The following is a 13,240-nucleotide window of genomic DNA, read 5'->3' as shown; positions in this document are numbered from 1 at the left end:
AACGCCAATTCAATGGAATTTGAGAGTTGGAATCAGAATCTGAATTGGAATCGGAAACAGTTTCTCTGAATTTCTCCTCTAACTTGATTGGAACCAAACCCCTAAACTTTCCCTTTTTTATTTCATCCCCAAAAGTTGAAGAAGAATCTTGAAGTACTGATTTCACAGCAGCAAAATCCAAACTTTTAGAACCAAGATTTTTTTTATTGTTCTGCGTTTACTTAATTGCTCAAGAACAAAGTTTTTGTCATCAATAACAACCATGGATTCCCTTATAAAATTCTGATTTAGCTTCTTCCTATCAGATTTAGCTTCTTCCTATCATATGGACCCTTAATTTGCAAAGGTGTGATCATCTACATAGCTTGTCTTTTTTTTGATTCTTTTGACAGGAAATGATTAATTTTCTTTTCATTCGAATTTTTTTCCTGATTTAACACTTTATTTATGTGGACAGTGCAGGATCTTGACAAGGTTGAATTCTGAAAAGGTATCAAGTATGTTTATGTAGATGATTCAATGGATGATATTGGTGAGATTCCAATTCTACTGGAATGGAATCACGAATTCCAATTTTGTTGGAATGGAATGACGAATTCCAATTCTGTTGGAATCACAGAAGTTGATGCTTGAAGAACATACCACAAAATTGAAACGGACCACATTATTCTTTTAGAATGTATTAGTCGTTGTTAGATTTTAATGTTTTCTTTCCCGTTTTGATTGTTTTTTAGTTGTATTCTTTAACAATAAATGTAATTCTTAACATTTGTTACCCGTATTCTAGAAGAAATAATGTATTTTTTGTTTTTATTCTTCAATTGATTGTTCAAGAATTTGTTATTCTACTAGAAGTTTTTAAATTCATGATCAAGAAATAGGTTCAAGAATATTTTTATTATTTATGGTTCAACAATATTTTTATTTTTGAATATACTCATAAACATATTCTGTCAGAATGCCCGAATTAAAAGAATTATAATTCGTAAAATCGGATTTTTAAAATTAATAGAATCTATGATCCCTTAAAAAATGCAATTTTCCTTTACTAAATCTATATTAATTGACTAAATTACCATTGTAATTAATTAAGATGATATTTTTAATTATATTTAAATCAATAATATATATTAATCACTTTCTTAAAATAAGTAAATTTGATTGGCCCACATTTATGCATACAATAACACAATAATTAGTTTGAATAGAATAACCTAAGCTTTTATATATATATATATATATATATATATATATATATATATATATATATATTAAAGAAGTTAAACCTTATTAACAGTAAAGTTGGTGGGATTTTGGCATCTTTAGTCCACATGTTTACATATTTTCATATTTTGTCCTTCCGCTTTTAGGGTTTTCATATTATTTATTCTTAGTTTTTTTTTTTTCGTTTTCTACCCTCATTATTGGGTTTTGGGATTTACTATATGTGTTTTGTCGGTTGATACGTGTCTGCTTCTTTTTATTCACCGTTTTATTCTCCAGTGACATCCATCCAGATACGCTCACACGTTTCAACTGATTGCTTCATAGTTTTTATGGTCCAATGAAATCCTTCCAAAACACCAACTCCACCGCCAAGTCTATCCTCGTCGACCCTTCCACTCCATAGCATTCTATATTCTTTCGATCAGATGTTGCCGCTTGTTTCTCATACGCTCCTCCAAACCACTGTCTCCCCCCGTTCCTGTCATCTTCCCCGTCTCACCCCTGCTACTCCAAACCACCATTGATTTATCCATTTTAGTTCGACAGAGAAGCAGCAAGAACCAAGAACGCATTCCGGCGTTGCTAGTGTTAGTGGTGCGACTGTATGGGTTGCCGGTGGCGGTGGCTGGAGGCGTTGTGGTCTTCAGGTGTCGCAAATCGATTGCGTTGTGGCAGTTCTGTTCCACAGCTATGAGTTCCGATCAATTTAGTCCAGGTAACGTCGCTCGCCACCATGGTCCAAGCCACTGTCGCTCTCCACTAGGGATGAGAATTTGGCCCGAAAACTGGAACCGAATCGAAACCCGAACCGAACCGAACCGAATTAGGCCCGAATAAGCAATTTGATTCGGGTATCTATATTATGCTTATTCGGTTCTCGGGTTACCCAAATAAGAGCTTATTCGGTTTTAAATATCCGACCCGAATAACATTCCTCCTCCCCTTTCTCTGATCGATAGAAATAAAAATCACGATTCATACATTTGTCCTCGTCGTTCATAACAGAAAAAAAAAACCTATGCTTGTTCTCGTCATTTCAAAATCGACCAATCTTCTTATCTATTTCCAAACTCAAAATCACTTCTGTCGATCATTCATCTTGTTTCAAACCTTTAAAAATCGACCCTTCCTATTGTCTTTAAGGATTCACGAATTCTTACTTTGTCTAGTCATTGAATATTTGGCTCCAACTAAAAAAACTCAAGTAAGAAATTAATTCTCATTATATTAATCTACTATGTAAATGTTATTTTTCAATGTGTTATTGTGTTATGTTAGTCTTTGAATGTTTTATGTTGATGTATAAAAGTACATTGTTATTCTATTATTCGAGTTATAGATTCCTAATACGGTTTATTCGGTTTTTTTTTTTGTTATATTAGGTTCTTAATCATCTTGTACATGTTATTCGGGTAATAACCGAACCAAATCGATTAATACCCGAACCGAACCGAACCCGTATTGGTTAATCGGTTCGGTTTTCGGTTCATGCAATTACTCTTATTCGGTTTTCAGGTTTTTCGGGTTCGGTCCGGTTCCGGCCCGAATAACATCCCTAGTCTAGGTCGGGTCTGGAATTATTAAACATTAAAATGTTCAACCCATTACTATGGTTAACTTAATTTCTTGGCAATTAAAGTAGAGCTAGAAAACACACGAAGATACATGCACAATCCAAGATTGCACGCATATATTGTACTTCTAACAAATTATTTATGTATGTTTTTTGGCCGAAAATATTAAAAAAAAAAAGGTTAGTGGTAGGGATGAGAATTTGGCCCGAAAACCCGAACCAAACCGAAACCTGAATCGAATTGAACCGAATTAGGCATGAATAAGCAATTCGATTCGAGTTTCGGGTATCTATATTATGCTTATTCGGTTCTCGGGTTATTCGGTTCGGTTTACCCAAATAAGAGCTTATTCGGTTCTAAATACCCGACCCGAATAAGCATTCCTCCCCCCTTTTCTCTGATCGACAGAAATCAAAATCATGATTCACATTTTTGTCCTCGTCGCTCATAACAGGAAAAAAAAACCTACACTCGTTCTCGTCGTTTCAAAATCGACCAATCTTCTCATCTATTTCCAAACTCGAAATCACTTTTTTCGATCCTTCCTCTTGTTTCAAACTTTCAAAAATCAATCATTCCTATTGTCTCTAAGGATTCACAAATTCCTACTTTGTCTAGTCATAGAAAATTGGGCTCCACCTCAAGAAACTCAAGTAATAAATTAATTCTCATTATGTTAATCTACTATATAAATGTTATTATTTCAATGTATTATTGTGTTATTTTAGTCTTTGAATGTTTTATGTTGATGTATAAAAGTACATTATTATTCTATTATTCGGGTTACAAAATTCTAATACGGTTTATTCGGTTTTTTTTCGGTTATATTAGGTCATCAATCATCTTGTACATGTTATTCGGGTAATAACCGAACCAAACCGATTAATACCCGAACCGAACCGAACCCGTATTGGTTAATCGGTTCGGTTTTCGGTTCATGCAATTATCCTTATTCGATTTTCGGGTTATTCGGGTTCGGGTCGTCGGCTCGGTTCGGTTCCGACCCGAATAACATCTTTAGTTAGGCTAAGGGTATGGTCACACCCAGCCTACTCAAAAAGTGACGCCACATCAGCGCCACATCATCTCCACTACAAACCCACTACCAACTCACTAACCCTTGGAAATGGTTACCACTCCACATCATTTTTTTTTCTTTTTTATTTTTTTGACAATATTAGATAAAATTAAAAAAAGTAATTCAAATAAAACACACATTAAAAACACTAAATTAAAACACATTGCATTAATTTTAAAACACACAAAATCAAATCCTAAAATATTTAAAAAACAAAAAAAAAAAAATCCTAAATTACTTATTTATCCTAAAATACTTTAAAAAAAATCCTAAATTACTTATTTATCCTAAATTACTTAAAAAACACACAACATAACAAATAAAACATAAATATTAGAACCTAATCCTCATACTTAGCACGGACACGTTGTTGGATTTTGAGAAATGTCGCGAGATTTTCGGGGTCGAGATCCGGTAGGGGCTTCGAGTTTATGATTTGAAGATCGGTAAGAGCGATTTTTTGGCGACGAGATTCCTCCGTGGATTCGTATTTTCGTTTTATCTATGGATTCCACAAGCTCGTCGTCGCTAGTTGCGGTTGCTTTCCCGCTTGAAGACGCCGCCCGTTTTGCTTTGTCCCTTCTCGATGGTCGATGGAGTTGTACTTCAGGTGGACCCTCTCTCTCGGCAACATCGACGTCATCATTGAGGTCTAGCCCAAAACCCACGTCCGAATCAGAAGTTCTTGGTCTTTTGTTGGAGCCGATGGTCGAGTCCGAATGCGATGTCTCTGGATTAAGGACCCATTTTGGACCTTAACGGCACACTTCCCACGCTTTTTGGTGACCAAATGGTTTACCGTTGTTGGTCACTTTGAATTGGTAGCACGCGGTTGATAAAATGTGGAAATCGTTGGAACCACTTTTATGCATATTTTTTAGATTTTCAAATATGTCATTAAACTTTGTGCAAATCGCGCGAAGATCACGCCATTTTCCGTTGACCGCGTCGTACGACCGATCCGTTTTCCTTCCAAGTTGCGCGTGAAAGTGATCCAAAACACGATTCCAAAAACTTTCTCCAGATTGCGCTTTGTCTCTCCTCGAGTCACAGGATATGAAAATCCAAGCTTTTGCTAAAGCTTCTTCTTCTTCTTCGTTCCAAGTCGTTGCTTTCTTTTTCCCTTTTCCTTTTGGTTGCCTTCTTCGAGATGGTTGTGGTGTTTCTTGGACCATTTCATCGTCGTTGTCGAGGTTCACGGTTTGGGATTGAGTTAATGAGACTTGAGATGATTGTGTTTGGAGTTGTGGAGAAACTTGTTGTTGGAAACCTTGGAATTGGGGAATGAATTAAGGTTAAGTGAATTGTTGTTGTGGTCGTTGTTGTTGGAAGAATTGTGGGTTGTATGGAAGGTTAGTGAATAAAGGTTGTTGTTGGATTGGAGAATTCAACAATTGCATATATTTATGCTACGTTTGGGGTGTTTGGAGTGAGTGGAGTATTTTGGTTGGGAACCATTTTTTTGAAGAAAAGTGAAAGAAAGTATGAGTATTTTTTTTTATTTAGAAGTGTAAAATGAAGAGTGAAAGTGTAGTATATATATATAGATAAAAGATGTTATTTAAATTTAAAATTTAATTTTTTTTTTCTTGTAAACTCCAAACGGTAAAAAAAGAGCCGTTTACACACTCTCTCTCACTTTCATTCGTCATCTTCGTCCGTGGTACACACTACGCCACAAGGCACCTACGCGCACCTGGGGCGGTGTTCACGTGTAGATGACCTTGCCACGTAGGCCCCACGCGTAGCCACCAAAACTCCATACCGCAAAGCCTTAGGTGGTGTTTGTTTTTTGTCTGCAGATCTGTGTGGCCTCTTCTGTCTGCGCCGCGCAGACCACGCGCAGACATTAGCCTTCGCAGACTGTTTGTTTTTTTGAAGACTGCAAACCTAAAAATGTCTGCGCGCCCTCTTCTTGGCGCAGATGTGGACCAGAGTCTTCTAACATCTTCAGACATCTTCTAGCCTAAAAAAACACATATATCTATATTTTTTTTTTAATTTATATTTTTTCCAACTTTATTAATGATAAAAATTTGAAAAAAAAAATTACAAAACTTAAAAAAAACGTTCGACGATACAAACATGATTTTTTTGACAAATTTATAAATAAAGATTTATTACAATAATAGTCGTTGAAGTTGTTTATATAAATACGAAAAAAAAAATTATAATATATTCTTATATTTTTTTGTTAAATTTTGTAAACATTATTTAATACACTATCGTCAATTTCTCGAGAAAATATTTATGCTACGTTTTTAATGGATTTAATTGTAAAAATCGAAGTTTATTTCCATCTATTTATGTATCAATTTCTTTTATCCTTAATTATAATGTTTAGTTATAACTTTGCAACCAAAGTTGTTGGTTTTTATCAAATATATACGTTAATTCATACCATTTTTATTTTTATTTTTTATACAATAATACATAAAAGTTGATATAGATTTGTTAATTATTTATAACAAAGTCATAAAAATATTAAAAAAACATTTTGAAGTTTAAAAAAATCAGTTTATTTAGATTTCAGTTTATTTTAGTAGCCCGCAGATGTTAAAAAAACAAACAGTCTTCTTTTTTCAGACTGCAGACATTTGGTCCACATCTTCTACTGCAGAGGTCTACAGATGTGGTCCGTATACTGCAGACATTTTGCCTCAGAAAAAACAAACATCACCTTAGTGGTATGGCTCGCAGTGAAATGAAAAAGAATAATTAACGGCGTCACCAACCGTTTCATTAAAACAAATAAACACACAAAATTAACGGCAAGAGTAACGTGTAGATTTCCCACCAATTACCAAACAAGTTTTACTGCCCGTCTTCTCCAATTCAAAACCTGCTCTTCCTCCTCTCCTCTCCGTCTTCTCTGATTCCAACATCTTCTTCCTGCTCTGCAAATCCCCTTGAAGAAGGTCATAGACATTTTGATGATCAATTTAATTCGATTTATTCTCAATTTCACGAAACCATTGTCATGAGTTTCCATTCTCTTTCAAGAACCCCCATGAAAACCTCATAGCCTCCAAAAAATGACGTCAATCAGAACCCTAATTCCCCCACTAAACATTCTTATCACTCTAGTCGGTCTAATAAGTATCGCGCTAGCCCAATCCAACCAACAAAGTAACTACAGATTTGCAATTGTTTTCAAGATCTTTCTGCAATCATTTTGAATTAATCTAACTTTTTGAATCCTTGCTTTGAATATCAGGTCCAGATTATATGAAGTTCGTAGTTAATGCAACGCAGCTTCCTCTGGAGGACACATACGACTACATAATAGTCGGCGGCGGCACCGCCGGTTGCCCACTGGCAGCGACGCTATCAAAAACCTACCGTGTTCTTCTTCTTGAAAGAGGCGGTCTTCCTTTCGCGAACGCTAACGTCATGACTCGTGAGGGTTTCCTCCCTACACTCACTAACTTTGATCAATTTGACTCCCCTGCTCAGGCGTTCACTTCCGAGGACGGCGTCCCCAACGCCCGTGGCCGCGTTCTTGGCGGCAGCAGCGCCATTAATGCCGGATTTTATAGCCGAGCAGATGAAGATTTCTACAAAAGATCCGGGATCAATTGGGATACGCATGTGGTGCAGCGATCTTACGAATGGGTTGAGAAAGCTATCGTGTTCCATCCGCAGTTACAGACATGGCAAACAGCCATCCGTGACGGATTAATTGAATCCGGTGTCGAACCTTATAATGGTTATACTTTAAATCACACTTTAGGTACCAAGATCGGTGGCTCCACGTTTGACAGCTCCGGCCGTCGACACAGCGCCGCTGATCTTTTAAACATGGCTAATTCATCCAATATCAAGGTGGCGATCTATGCCACCGTGGAGAGGGTTTTGTTCGCTCCTTCATATTCTTTGTTGTCCAGACAGAATGCTATCGGAGTTGTGTTTCTTGATCTGATCGGCGGCTATCATCATGCAATGTTACGGAATAACGGAGAGGTCATTCTCTGCACCGGCGCCATTGGCAGCCCGCAGCTGCTTCTCCTGAGCGGCATTGGCCCACGCCCTTATCTTTCTTCTTGGGGGATACCCGTCGTACGTCATTCTCCATACGTCGGAAATTATATGTATGATAATCCACGCAACGGAATATCGATTGTGTCGCCGGTTCCACTGGAGCAATCTCTCATACAGGTGGTGGGCATCACCGATTCCGGTGCTTATGTTGAAGCAGCATCCAATGTTCTCCCTTTTTCTTCACCTGCGTACTCCGTTTTCCTCCGACCGACTTCTTCTCCCTTGTATCTTACTGTTGCTAGCATCATGGAGAAGATTATCGGACCACACTCTTCTGGGACACTTCGATTGGCGTCCACAGACGTGAGAACCAACCCTATTGTGCGATTTAACTACTTCAGTAACCCGGTGGATCTAGAAAGATGTGTGAACGGAACTCGAAAGATCGGAGCCTTGCTTAGAAGCCGAGCCATGGATGATTTCAAGTTCTGGGAATGGTCCGGTACGGATTTCAGATTTGTGGGTCCTGCATTGCCGATTGACCAATCGAGTAACATTCTGATGCGTGACTTCTGTCGCCGGACAGTGAGCACAATATGGCATTACCACGGTGGATGCGTCGTCGGAAGAGTGGTGGATCACAATTTGAGGGTCGCCGGCGTTCATTCTCTTCGTGTGGTGGATGGTTCCACTTTTACAGTCTCGCCGGGGACCAATCCACAGGCTACTGTGTTGATGCTTGGCAGGTAATTTGACTAATTTCTCTTTTAGCGAGCTTCAAGGTTTCTTTGCATTGAATTTGCCTGACTATTGTTGTGCTGAATATGCAGGTATATGGGTTTGACGATTTTGAAAGAGAGAACACAAATGCACAACTCAACTCAAAAAGCGAGAACACAAATGCACAATTCAACCCACTGATTTCACCTGCAAATATGGCTTTGGTAATCTTGCATAGAGTGTTGTGTAAATATGTAGTAAACTTGTGTGTTGATTCATTCTTTGAAAAACTATATAGATTGCTTGTTGTATGTTGGAAGTGGATGGTATCCTGATTCCTGGCCCTAATTTAGATGGAGAAACTGGTAATTCATTCTTCGCAGGGCCTTGATATGCATGAAGTTGGCATCGAGTTATTTGGTGTATATAGCAATAGCTAGCGAATTTTGTTTTTTGGAATTGAAATTGATTTAAAAGCCACATTGTTTCGCCATTTTGAAAAGGACAAAGGGGTTGTAGTTTCTGTCGTATTAACACCGGTATCTATCTAACTATGTGTTTCACATGGTTCTGCATTTTTTAACACTAATTTTGATACATGTCACAAGTCTATTGCATAGAAACACGATACAAAACGGTCCATTTTCATGTCGTAGATAATAAATGGAGCCTTAGGGTGGAAGGTCAGGTGGCGGTACCACTGATTGTGTATTTGGCGGGTTCTTCACAGATGCAGACACAAGATTTCATAGTAGGTGTTGTCGGTGACATATTTTTTACATAATGACACATTTTTTAAGTAGTTGAACAATAGTAGAAAAAACAAAAGAATTCGAAATTTTTTGCACTGCGTACAGACACGTAAGACGTATGTTGCCGGTGTCACTGTTAGCAGGCGGGGTTGAGATTTTCAACCTATTTAAGTTAAACGAGTCAACCCGTCTTAACTCATTTAATTAAATAGGTTGAGTTGTGTAAATTATCAACCCGTTTTCAACTCACCAACCCATTTAACTTTAATATATATATATATATATATATATATATATATATATATATATATATATATATATATATATATATATATATATATATTTATAAGTAATTTAATAATTATTTAAATATTATAATGTATTAATTAAAATATTAATTTATAAAGTACAATGTTATGTTATTATCAATGTTCTAAAAACTTCGTCATGGCTTTAAAACTTGTACTTGCCGTCAAGTTTTGACAAAATATCGCTTTAAGTCACATATGTATATAAAAATGAATAATAATAGAAAATATATAAAAAATTATTAATTATATATAAAATTGTCGCCTTAAGTCACGCTTTACAAACGACGTGACTCGACAAGACTCAAAAAAGCTTGAGGCTTGACATTGCCGCAAAGTCACGACTTACGTTATTTAGAACCTTGGTTATTATTCATGTTTTAAAAAAATGCAATCTTAATTCTTGTCATTTTACTTGGCTCCGACAATACTAATCATCCTCTAAAATCACTTCAAAATTAAATATTTTTAATGTTATCTAAACATTTATTTGTACTTGTGAATTGAAATTGTGTTTTTGTCATACTTGTGAAATTTTATTTAATATTGCAACTAATTTAAATAATGTAATATTTAGTTAATTTATTTACCTTTTTTTATTTTAAATGAGTTAACCAATGTTTAACCAATTTATTTAATAGGTGGATTGAGAAATACATAAACATGTCAATCCGGTGACAACCAATTTATCTGAAATGTTAGATTGGGTTGTAAATATCAACTCATTTAAATAAACAGGTTGGGTTTGATTGAAATCTTCAACCCAATTAATAAATTGGTTGAACTCGAACCCAACAAATGCCGACCCATTCCCAACTCTAATTATAAATAACCACATTCGAATTCTTTAAACATTCACACCTTCTTCAATTCCATTCCAATCTTCTTCTTTAGTTCTATTTTTTTTCTCTCTACAATTCCATTCCATTCAAAACATTTCAACAAAATGAATCAAAACGTTTGACAAATAGTAATGAAAGAAAATCCCTATGGTTAATCTTTAACCGACGAATAACATATTGATGTTAAATTGTTATATGCATTGTCTCGTGTAACGCTCACGTTTCCTGCTAGGCTTAGTTATCAAATTTGTAACCTTGTCGGTTAACTATTGTAAATTTTTTAGAATAAATAAAAGTAATTTATTCAAATATATATATATATATATATATATATATATATATATATATATATATATAGGTTCATTTATTCTAACTATCTATTGTGTGGATGTAAGAATGATTGTGGACCAATCATTTTAAAAATCTTATTAGGGGTATAATAATAATCTTGACTAAATTTAATTATGGTAAATATTTAAAAGATTTAATATGGCTAAATCCTTATCACCATAAAGACACGTCAAATACTGCAAACCCAAATCGACATCACAGAGTCCTCGTCGATGCAAACCCAAAAGATCAACAACGTCGCCACCATCTTCCGTCCTTCATGTTGTCGATCTCAGGCCTCTCTTTCAATGGTTACTCATTTTCTACTTCTCCTGATCTTATCTCCATAAATGAAACCTTACCCATGCATCACCACCGATTACGATCCCTAAACACCGATTATAAGCCCTAACCACTGATACAAAGCCGCCACCATCCTCCATCAATTGCCGATTTTCCGGCGTCGCTTGTGTCCTGCCCGTCGCAGCAAGGCAGTAGCTCATACCCCTACCCTCATCATCGTCTCTCTATCGCATAGATCAAGAGACACATCCACACCCTCTTTCACTATAGTTATCAGTCCTATCCCATTTTCTTCTCAACTTGGGTCCTTAATTATCATGTGATCGAAGAAGAGAGGGGGATCAGAGTCGGCTAGCTTTGCCGGTAATGATGGCGTCGTGGCCATGTTACTAATCGATTTTGATTTTGGTAATCTCTCCTCATTCCTAATCAATTATGTTATGAATCTCCATTTTTGGCTCTCAAGTTACTATATCATACAAAATTATTTTGGTCTAATAAACATACAATCAACCGTTACTAGTTTTCTTTTGTTTTACTTCTTACCACCAACTATTTGTGTTTTGGTCTCATCGAGATTTTTTCTCTATCAAATTGATAATTTAAGCATCATAATGTTTTATAACTATAAGTGGTGATGGAGAATGGAGGAATACTTTTTCTCAAAGGGGGCCACCTGCTATCAGGAAGACTTAAACATGTACCCATTTTGTACCATAAAACCATCAAAAATTGATAATTCTGCGATGCAAGTGCGTCTCCGATTCTTGATCTTAATTGTTGATTTGACACTCGATCTTGTTTCTAATGAATGATGTTTGTCACACCCCAAACTGGAACGGCGGAAACGTTCGGGGGCGGAGGACGTCATGTACAGTATCATAACAATGCGCAATAGTAAAACAAGCAACAACATAATCCATTGCATTAATAATATAGTTAATACAAGTGTGTTCTGTGTAAAGTTGTAAGACACCAAAAAATATGTAATCAAAATAAAGACGAGTCTTGAATATGCTCCGTCTTTTCAAAATCTGATCATTTGTACCTGTCTACTGGTGACTTGAGAATACAAGTTATTTTGAAAGAGTAGATCAACATTTAAGCTGGTGAGTTCATAAGTATTTTTGTGTCAAATGTTTGCATTAGTTTTATGAAAATGTTTGCAAGTGTTTTCATGTAAATGTTTGTATACTTCCTAGAAAATCCTATATTTTCTACTAAAATGGAAAGTAGTCGTCTACCAAGACCTGACTGTTTTGTATGTTTGTTTTCTCGTAAAAGTGTATGTTTTCCCAAGTTTATGACTATCTTTACTAGAAAATAGTTTGTATTATTCGATGTGAGAATATCACTATATGAATGTAATGGGGGAAATGAAGACGTACTGTAGTATTGTATAAAATAACTACTGAAGTACTAACTACCTTAAGACCAATAAGTTAAATTAAGGTAAAATGTGATGAGGTTATAACCATGCTTGATTGACTAGTATAAAACACGACGATCTAAAGACGTCGAAATGGTATGACATTTGTCACCCGTAGACCTGCACCTCCCACTGTAGCTAGCAGCAAGGTGTAGGATGGTCAATCCCGTATAGATCTATACACAAACTCACACTCTCCCTCCAGGAGACTCTGGTTACAAAACGTGACACAACAAGTATATTGCTATGCCATGAAGTAGTGGCTCATATTATTGTTATTTTGTTCTTGTTATAGTATATATGTTCCTTCCTGTTCTAGTTATAGTATGTATGTTCCTTCATGTTCTAGTTATAGTATGTATGTTCTGACTCATGTATGAACTGACTCATGTAAGTTTTACTGATCTAGAAGTAGTAAGTAGTAATCCTCTAAACTATACCTATTATAGTTTACTAGTATGATTGTTTGACTGTTACTGATTTATAGAAAAGACTCAATTACTCACCAAGCAACTAAGTTAAGTATAATCCTTAAAAATGGGTTTAATATTCATATATGTATTTAATAAGTATAACTATGATTTAACCGACATTCGGACTAGTGATCTTACCCCAAGCCCACAACCAAACAAGGAACATGAGTCAAGGTATCTAGCAATAGTCCTAAGTCTGTTAAAGCATACTTACACGTAAATA

At 35.9% G+C, this 13,240-nt stretch overlaps 1 protein-coding gene across 1 annotated transcript; it reads left to right on the top strand.

The window, feature by feature from the left end:
* Positions 1 to 6,914: 6,914 nt before the first annotated feature.
* On the top strand, positions 6,915 to 8,781 carry LOC145105481 ((R)-mandelonitrile lyase-like). Its single transcript, XM_079042576.1, has 3 exons — positions 6,915 to 7,008; positions 7,097 to 8,606; positions 8,691 to 8,781. The coding sequence occupies exons 1-3, from the start codon at positions 6,915 to 6,917 to the stop codon at positions 8,779 to 8,781; spliced, it is 1,695 nt and encodes a 564-aa protein (XP_078898702.1).
* Positions 8,782 to 13,240: the final 4,459 nt, after the last annotated feature.

The sequence above is a fragment of the Lactuca virosa genome, chromosome 4, assembly GCF_052849685.1.
Source record: "Lactuca virosa cultivar CGN04683 chromosome 4, Lactuca_virosa_CGN04683_v6, whole genome shotgun sequence".
Taxonomy (NCBI): Eukaryota; Viridiplantae; Streptophyta; class Magnoliopsida; order Asterales; family Asteraceae; genus Lactuca; species Lactuca virosa.
The sequence above is the reverse complement of the archived record's forward strand: the minus strand, read 5'-3'. Positions and strand labels throughout refer to the sequence as shown.